This window comes from Oratosquilla oratoria, chromosome 38, assembly GCF_046742065.1.
Source record: "Oratosquilla oratoria isolate Oo_2021 chromosome 38, ASM4674206v1, whole genome shotgun sequence".
In the NCBI taxonomy this organism is placed as follows: Eukaryota; Metazoa; Arthropoda; class Malacostraca; order Stomatopoda; family Squillidae; genus Oratosquilla; species Oratosquilla oratoria.
In genome coordinates this window covers 17,257,007-17,267,107 of record NC_134814.1, presented here as the reverse complement: position 1 = coordinate 17,267,107, position 10,101 = coordinate 17,257,007, and the positions used below count along the sequence as shown (strand labels likewise).

Sequence of the window (10,101 nt, the reverse complement as noted above, 5' to 3'; positions counted from 1 at the left end):
ACATTAAACAACCTCACTATCCAGTCCACTATCACTGTACCTCCCTTCTTCAGACATTCCGCATGACATCCATCCAACCCACGTGATGTACCTGCTTTCAACTTTTACAAAACTACTTGTACCTCATCTTTTCTTGTGACCCTTCCATTTTCCTCTCCCATCTCAGTCATTTTCTTGGTACCCCCCATTGTCACAATCAATCCTACACTATCCATCTCCACATTGAACAACTGTCTAAAATAATTTACCATCTTCCCCTTACCGCCTCCGCTTTCATTAACATCTGTCCATCTGTATCTTTTACATTTTCCTTTCTGTCTGACTTGCCTCTCCCTCACTCTCTTCAATCCTTTCCTAAAGATATTTTTGTTTTTCCCAAATTTTCTGTCATATTCCTATCCAATTTTACCTCTGCTCTTCTCTTTCCCTCCTTTATCTTACGCTTTGCCTCTTCTATACTTTCAATATACCTCCCATATGCTTCCCGAGTCCTACTTTATAACAAATTCCTATATGCTCGGTTCTCGTCTTCTACTACCATCTTCACTTCATCATCTCACCACTCACTACCCTTCCTTTTATTACCTCCTATCCTCCTCGTTCCACATACCACTTTTGCACACCTTGTCAATTCCTCCATGAAATAATACCTTTCCTTTTGTGGTGGCAGGCTGGGCCACCATTGCAGCCACCTGAAGAGACCGGTTGTAGGTAATGGATATGGAAAGCTAAGAAAACTTCTTGACTCTTTTCCATCGTCCTCTTTTATTTACATAAATTTATAAGACATCTATACATTAGTTTGATGACTTACAGATCAATATGCTTTGGAGCAAGATGGACATGGTAGATACAATGCAACAACAAAGAGAACGTAGAAAAGGGGTGACTATTAGCTACACTCTTTCACTCCACTTCTATTTTATTAATAATATAAAATGAAATAAATCCTTTAATCCATGGGACTCACAAATCCCGTAGTTGAGAACAACCACTGTAGAAACTGGAAAATATTTGAAACCTAAACATCATACGCGCGTTTTCACTTAACACATAGTTTGCTGGTCCTCTACACTAGTGTCTCTTTATACAGAGAATTGCGACTTCGCAGAATGGCAACAAAATGGCGACGTGTCCGGAGTTGCCTCATCTCTCTGTATAAAAGGAACTGTTAATGCATCCACAGCAACAAGGCAGCATATTCAGTAAACAAACACAAAAAGTTCGAAGAATCAATAGCAAAAACAAACAGTAAGCGTGAGCAAAAATCATTTGGCCACAAAATGGCTCCATGGGTCATTTATCGCATCGTCATTTCGCACCTTTCTCTATAAAGGGACTCTATGCAACTCCCCACTCTTTCATCTCGTCAAAAATGTCCAAAATACGTCTAGAAAGGACTGTGTCATTATCACACTGGGCGACGAGCGTCTTGCCATTCTCGTTGAAGACTTCCTGGACGTTGCTGTTGTCGAGGGTATCGAGGGGCAAACCTTCGCCATCTTCCCGAAGAATGATACTGCCTATCATCAGACCCATGTAAAAACCGAAGTACCTTTGACGGTCGAACTCCTTCTCAATTTCCTCGAAGGTGAAGTCCATCTTAAATCCAGCATCCAGTACCACCTTCTGGAAAGTTGAGTAATAATCTCGGAGGTACCTGGACATGTTCTTCCGTCGAGACTCTCCTGTTATACTTGTGTAGAACAGATAGTTGAAGTCGTTCATCGGTGAAGATCCCCTTGACATCTGGAAGTCGACCATCGCTACTTCCTCAGGAACACCAGAGTCGTTGTACCTGGAGGAGAGACCCACACTTTCAATCAAGAAGTTCCACTCATATCCAGTGTCTATATATTATGAGTAAAAGCAGCAACGACTGCAACAGCACTCTGCATTTGGCCTCTCTCCTACAGTCTATATATTATGAAGAACTACAAAGGATTACAAAGGAGGGCCATGCCTACAGGAGACTTTTTGGTTCATAACTAGGTCCGAAGCTAAAAAAATATATAAACAACGATAGATATACAAATAAATAAAGAAAATCATAATAATATAGATAATAATAAATAAAATGAATAAATAACTAGATAAATAAATAAATAGGTAAAGTTAAATGATAAACAAACAAGTAAATGGTAAATAATGATAAATTGACAGATGAATATACCAGACTATAATGCCCATGCTATAGTCTTTTTACTTTAACTAGGTTGAGACTGATAAAAAAACAAAGACCTTCCCACACTTTCGGCCAGAAATTTCCACCGACACTCGAGGTCTATGTGTCGGGATACTGGACTGCAGAAGCCATGATGTAGTCTGTTTATTTTAGCTTGACAGAGGATGATTAAAGAATCAAAAAGTTATCAGTCATTGAGTTGTACTTTAACTCTGAATACACACATACGTATATAAGTTTGAGAAACGTACACGTATCTTTTAGATATCAGTTTGAAAATGATACATAAGTACCTACCTGAAGAGGATGTTGTTGGTCCAGCAGTCACTGTGGGTGACGACCTGAAAGGGAGGCTGACTGCGCAGAAGATCCCGAATGATTTCTGTGCACTTGGGTTGAAAATCCTCCTTTATATGCCGGACGGCTTGGTCATAACCTCCAGCCTTCTCAGCCACTAGAGCAGCACCTCTAGCGAGTTCCCCCATGATGATATTGTAAGTGGAGTAAGGTAACTCGTCCTGCATGAAGCCGTCGTACAAATAAGGATGAGATTCCAGAATGGGCTTCTTGGACCGCTTCTGTAGAAGGACAGAGGACACGTGGAGTCTCGCGAGTTCTTTGATCACGAGGAGAACGTGGGCATCATCGAGACCCTTTCTGCGGTCGTACATCGTGAAGCCACGTTCCCGGAGGTCTTCCATGAATATGATATGGACTTCATCCTTGAAGTGCAGGTATGGGACCCTCGCGAATCTGAGGGGCTCGTGGCCCACCTCCTTCAGCTCCCTGCTCAGGGTCGGACCGATGTCCGTGTAGAAGTTCTTTTCCTGCTCAAAAAAGTCCCTCACCATCATTTTAGTGCCGTCGTGGTTGGTTGGTTTGTTCAGCTTGGCCACGTACTTGGCTTTGTGGTCCCGGCCCTCGAGCTCATAGTCCACGTGGACGCCCGTCACAGCGCACACGTAGTTGTCACCCTTGTTGGTGAAGTCCTTGATCTCGAAGGACTTGAGGACGGCCTGGTCGCCCTTGTCTGCCTTGAGGCAGGACTTGATCAGGTCCTCCGTAAAAACATCATAAAAGTCCGGAGTTCCATTTGCGTGTTCTGGTGACGTCACTGGAAATATAAATCAGTGGGTTAAATCAGGGGTGGGGGGAATTATTTTTCATCCACAAGGAGCAAAGATGAGAGGGGAACAGTGTGTGGTGGATGGTAGTGAAATGGGTGGGAAAGGGTGTGTGACTTGTCTGTCTACCTCCCTTGTAAGGTAGAAGGCCTTGGTATATAGATAGGGCAAAACGAGGCCCACAGTCAGAACACTGCTTTTGAAAAGGATCTATGCAGACTGCGAAAAGAAGGCGAGGAGCCTACGCCAGGAGGCGCTGAGTAGCTGCGGACGAAGCCGTCACTTTTGCCCTAATATTCGCTTGAACTGTCGGGGGGAGATAACTAATTGTCACTCCTGGGAATCGGAGAGGGGTACAGGATTCGAACCCACAATTAAGCGAATGCGAGAACAGCACCTTTCCGATGACGCCACCAGCGCACAATCCGCGAGGTTTGAAAAATAGAATATACATCTTGTCAAGTCAACATTTTTCAAAGTGACGGTAACTTTAATGCTAGTTTTATTTGCATGCTTCAATTCATATGATTATAATCAACAATTAGATTTAGTGGCAAGGTGTTAGGAATGGTTCTTACTCTCGGTCCTCAACTTTTCTCTGCTCACGACATTTGACCTCCGAGCTCCCCAGGGGAATTACTCGTGGGGCCAACCTAACCAGATCCAGGGTCTACTACGCGAGACATCACAAAGCCCCTTTCAAGGAACTCACGTGCGATACCTGCCTCATACCCTCTATCTACGTGAGGTCAACGTCGAAGGTTCAGATTGCCTCGCAGCACCATACGTGAACCTAGCTCACTGCTCCTGCTTTCTCATCTCCTCCCCCCCCCCTCCCCGCAAGCAGATCGCCCAGGGGCAGAGTCATCACTTCCCTCGCCGTTTCGTCCACCCACTCCCTCCACTGGCGCGCAACATTCATTGCTAAATAAAACCAACAATCCATCAGAGTCTGCCTTCAACCAGCCTAACATTTGGCTGTCCAACGTAGGGCAAGGCCAGCTTAACGGTATTGGCTGCCCAACGTGAGGCTATCCTTCCCGAATAAACAACCGTATATCAATCGTTTGTAGAGTGAGCTTATAAACTTATCTGAACTGTCCTGGGACATAATGATTAGCAGTGCCGTCTGCTACCACCTAATTGGAGCTCGTCGACTATTGGATGTGATTATTTGAAAAATATCACTGCAATTAGTGATTTATTACTACGATGAAGCGAGTAAAAGCCTCGTTCAAATGCTCCCATGGCTAGCTGGTGACGCTAGGGGTCGTGGTGAAAACAGACTTACTGGCTGCGGATGTGGTCGACAACCTCCTTATGCTGTATACAGGTCGCATCAGCTTCCGACTCTTTTAGACGCTTCGTGTGGCAATGTGGTAACAGACGAGACATCTAATCACGAGGTCCCGGGTTCTAAGCTCACACACATACTAAAGAGATGAAAGATCTTTTCAGTATATAAAAGATGTACCGTCAGAGAAGTGGCGTTGTCTAGTGTGTTCATGAAAATGAATAAAAAATCGTACTTCAATTCCCATTCCCACCTACGAAAACGAGGGACAGATGAAAATAATTTCGAGGTTGATAAGACGTCGAATGCTCGTGGCAAATGACGGCAAATTCATATTTGTTTTCATAATGTTCTCACTAATTTCTAGATTAGAAATTGTCCGCCGCGGTTAGGGAACTCTCAACTCAGCCTCCCACTCCCACGCTGCTGGGGAAGCTATGCGGGAAGCGATTTTTTTTTTCCCACGAGACTTCCAGTGTCTGCAGAGGTCCAAACTATGGGGGGGGGGGGGTACAAGGAATCTGGTGTCTGCAGAATCCCAAGCTATGGGAGGGGGTGGGGTACAAGGAATCTGGTGTCTGCAGAGTCCCAAGTTATCGGGGGGGGGGGGGAGGCTCCAAGGCATCCAGTTTCTGCAGAGGCCCAAGCTATTTGGGGGTTGGAGGTAAAAGGCATCCATTGTCTGCAGAGGCCCAAGCTATGGGGGGGGGGGGTACAAGGCATCCATTGTCTGCAGAGGCCCAAGCTATGGGGGGGGGGGGTACAAGGCATCCATTGTCTGCAGAGGCCCAAGCTATTTGGGGGGGGGGGTACAAGGCATCCAGTGTCTGCAGAGAGGGACTCTGCAGACACCAGATTCCTTGTAACCAGTAGTGGGATTCAGCCGGTTCTTACCTATTCGCTAGAACCGGCTCACGCAAATTTGTCAGTTCGGCGAACCGGCTAACTGGCGAACCGACTAGTTGCTCAGCTGGTCAGTGGTCTTCTGCATCTCATCCGATAAGTACCGGGACGGTATGTTTCGTAACTTTCGTTAGTGATTTATTGCATAGTTTATTTACACAAGTGGTTACCAGTTTTTTTCATGTATATAGTGCTTGGTTTATCTGTATATTTGTGTTATTAAACTACATTTTATTATAATTATGGACATACATACATACACGCACTCTCATACACACTCCTTAGGCCTACCCACACAAACATGTTTGTTTATAAATAACACAAATGCATTGCACACATGCACACACATACTCATGTACATGTACACATATGCACACGTGTAAGCACATACATAGCCTACACATGCACACACTACCCCCACACAAACATGCGTCCGTAAAAAAATAAATACACCTGCACTAGGTTGCCCAAATCGAATTTTTTGATCACGAGACTAACTATAGGTTGGCACCCAGGTCTATACCCCATTTTTTTTTTCCACCTGACAATTTTTCAGGTTTTTCGTATGTAAATATTTGAATATTTTTTTACGTTTGGCAGCCAGAGATGCATTTTGAATATAATATTGTTAGTTTTCCATATTTCTAGTTAGAATATTTAATTGATAACAATAATATAAAGAAAATGTGGCTAAGAAGTGGTTGCAAATTAGTGGTTGCAAATTAGAACCGGCTGACGAAAAATTTGAATCCCACTACTGCTTGTAACCCCCCCCCCCCCCCATAGTTTGGGCCTCTGCAGACACTGGATGCCTTGTGCAAGTCTCACGATATATCACGCTATTTATACATTTCTATGTGTGTTGTGGAAATACGTTTGGCACGAGTAGTCAGAGTACGAAAAGTCCCGAACGGCTGTGTACTACCCAAACTTTCACGCCCTAGTCACTTCCATAAGATGACGCCTACGTGGGCGTCATGAGGATTGCAAGTGTGTACGCGAGGATGCCGATATGGGCTTCTTGATTATATTTATTGTAGTCGTGCCTGCGTGACCCCCATACTCTCTAAACAAACTGGCTTCATCATATTTTCTATGGTTATCAAAATTCACGGGTGAAAGCTAATGCTGCTAGACGTGCGATTTGGCCCGTAGTGAAGGGGCATGGCAACAAGGTAACGCTACTATTGGGGAATGATATGATAATTCTGCACATGATTTTTTTTTTTTAATTTCTGCTATGACCGCTTCCCCTCTTCCCTCTATTCATCCGACACGTAAACGCGTATGATGCCTGACGTATGAAAGTCAGGTGCGTTCTGATTGGCTGTAATGCAATTGAGTTGATATTGGAGTCCAGAAGTCTCGTGGGAAAAAAAATTCGCGACCCGGCCGCCTGTGCCAATCCTCAGGAGACGTCAGACGCCTCCCGGGGTACGGCAGCCACTTGACCCGTGGGAAAAACAAACCCTCATCCCCACACCCACAGCCCATCTTCGGCAGTGGCCACAGACAACGGTAAAAGTCAGGAGACGCGGGTCATCCTCGACATAGTCCTCAACCATATACCGCATCCGCCGAGGTGTCCCAGGTTGCCCATGACCTCCTCCTCCTCCTCCCTTTGCACGGAGAGATGAGAGCTGCCAATGGGAGAGCGGACAGTAGTGGCGCCGCCTTATCCCGGACAGTGACAGTTTTCACTCACCTCCCGACCGTTCCAATGTGAAGGTCTTTGTCCGCCAGGCGCTGCAGTCAGACCCCCCACCCCGCCGACTGACCTTGGCAATAGCCCGGCGTGCCCTAGCTTGGTCGTCAGCCTGCAGCCGCACTGACCTAAAGAGAATATCCAGTTCCTCTAATATGCAAATTCAGATATTTGCCTTTGCCGCTGACGTCATTGGAAGCATCCTGGTCTCGCTTTTCCTTAGTTGTGGGTTCGAATCCCGCACTCCTCTCCGATTCTAAGCAGTGACTCTTTGTTTCCTGCCCCAGCATTTCCCAAAGCGCATAACAGGGCAAAGGTGGCGGCTTCGGCCGCATCTACTCAGCGCCTCCTGGCTTAGTAGGCTACACCTTATTCTTATGAATACGATACATAGGAAATATATATAAGTACATGGGATGGGATGGTTCAGGTAAGTGGATGACGATTTATACCATCTAGGAAGGCAAATGGTGACTTTTCAACATTTATTTTTAACTAAGATCAGCCAACTAGCTCCGGACATCAAGTTCAAAGCAGAGTGGCAAGAACAAAACCGACTACCCATCCAAAATGTCCCAACAACAAGAGAACAAGGACAAACATCAACAACTGGCTATGGAAAGCCAGCGCATACCGGCAGCTATCTACACTGTTTCAGCTGCCCGAATGAAACTCAGCGTAGCCTCGGGTTTACTCCTGGGAGCCCTGAGGATGTCTAACCCCAAGTATCTACATACAGAAAGAGAAGAAGTAAGCTCCTAATTACCAAGGTTACCCACCTTGGCTTCTCGTCAATGCATCGAGCCAAGCCTAAACTAGTTTTTGCACTTGGCGTTCCCACGACCTGGCATAAGAAAATGCATGATCCCCCGTTCATTTCTCTCCTCCCAATGTAAGGAATCAAGGTTACTTATAATTATCTCACCAGTAACTAAATAAACAGTAAACATTCACTGCAGTTTATTGGTGAAGATAGGGAGGAATCTACTTTCTAGAATTACAAAACATAAAAAATAAAAAGTTCCAAATAAAACTAAGCCATATGCAATCGCACCAGCAATCCAAATCACCGAATGTACTGGGATAAGGCTGCTATTATCTATAAAACAGATTATAAATTTCGAGGAAAAATGGCAGACTCCTCATTAAGCAATTACTTGATTCTAATACTTCCCTGACACCAACACTCACTTAACAGTGAAAAAAAAGAAGTTTTCAAACTTGTCCACCTTGGCCTGACGCATAGCCTGACTTGGCATCGATAACGTATGTCCGGGTAAACTCTGCCACTACTATGTACACCTCCGCTGAAGAGGATCACAGATTGTGGTCGTAATACTTGTATACGAATCACCAATCAATATTACTTCTTTTCTGCGTCAACACACACACACACACACACACACACACACACACACACACACACACACACACACACACACACACACACACACACACACACACACACACACACACACACACACACACACACACACACACACATACACACACACACACACACACACACACACACACACACCCACACACACACACACACACACACACACACACACACACACATACACACACACACACACACACACACACACACACACACACACACACACACACACACACACACACACACACACACACACACACACACACACACACACACACACACACACACACATATATATATATATATATATATATACATATATGTATAAATATATATACAGTATATATATATTCATATATATATATATATATATATATATATATATATATATATGTATATATATATATATATATATATATATATATGTGTGTGTGTGTGTGTGTGTGTGTATGTGTGTGTTTATACATACACATAAATATTCATAAATACAGGCGAAATCACATAAACTCGTGATTTTATATATGGCAGATTGGAAAAAGTACAACGGTGAGCCACAAAACTGATTCGAAATATATAAAATAAATCATACGAAAATCGACTAAAACATATAAATCTGTTTTCCCTAAAAAAATGTAGGCTCAAAGGTGACTTCATACAGGTTTTTAAGATTCTCAAAGGGAATCGACAACATCAAAAGTGACAAATTTTCACACTAAATGAGAATCAGACAAGAAACAATGGTCTCAAACTGTCAGGAAATATATTTAATTTGGAACTGGGTAGAAACAACTTCGCCAACCGGGTAGTTAATGAATGGAATAAACTTCCTGCATAGGCAGTGCAATGTAGTTCAGTTCGAAGCTTTAAGAATCATTTAGATAAACACCTAGGCAAAATGCTGTAATGACTCATTTATTTGATATTATTTGTTTATTTTTTGTTACTATTTGTCTGCTTTTTTATTATTATTTGCTTGATTCCTATTTATTATCAGTTATATATAAATTTATTATTATTTACTATATACCTGTTTATTTATTTATTATTTAACTATACCAATGCATTTATTTATTCATCTCATTTATTATCATTTTTATTATTATATTTTTATATATCTATTTATTTATCATTATTGTAACTTTTTTTTTTTATCGCATCCGACCTAGTTATGAACCAAAAGGTCTCCTGTCGGTATGCTCCGCCTTTGTAGTCCTTTGTAAAACCACGAAGGAAAATGCTACCTTATGATCTGAGAGTTTTCGTCTGTTCAGACTTCTTCAATGTCTTCAGCTTCATTTGTGGTTTTCCGCATACTCGTATATATATATATATATATATATATATATATATATATATATATATATATATATATATATATATATATATATATATATTAGGTGAGCCGGGGATTGGATGAGAATGAGACTAGATCTTCTGATGTTACGTGAAGCGTGGTCGGGGACTTGTACAGTCCTTTTTTGCATCATC

General features: G+C 42.9%; 1 protein-coding gene across 1 annotated transcript in view; it reads right to left on the bottom strand.

The window, feature by feature from the left end:
* Positions 1 to 753: 753 nt before the first annotated feature.
* The window catches only part of LOC143019747 (putative kinase-like protein D1044.1), an 11,261-nt gene continuing 1,913 nt past the window's right edge, over positions 754 to 10,101 (bottom strand). The window contains exons 2-3 of the mRNA XM_076175719.1: positions 2,483 to 3,299; positions 754 to 1,798 (exon numbers count right to left, since the gene is read on the bottom strand). Of these exons, the coding sequence (XP_076031834.1) occupies positions 1,342 to 1,798; positions 2,483 to 3,299 (1,274 nt within the window). The 3' untranslated portion in view covers positions 754 to 1,341. The remainder of the gene's footprint in view (positions 1,799 to 2,482; positions 3,300 to 10,101) is intronic.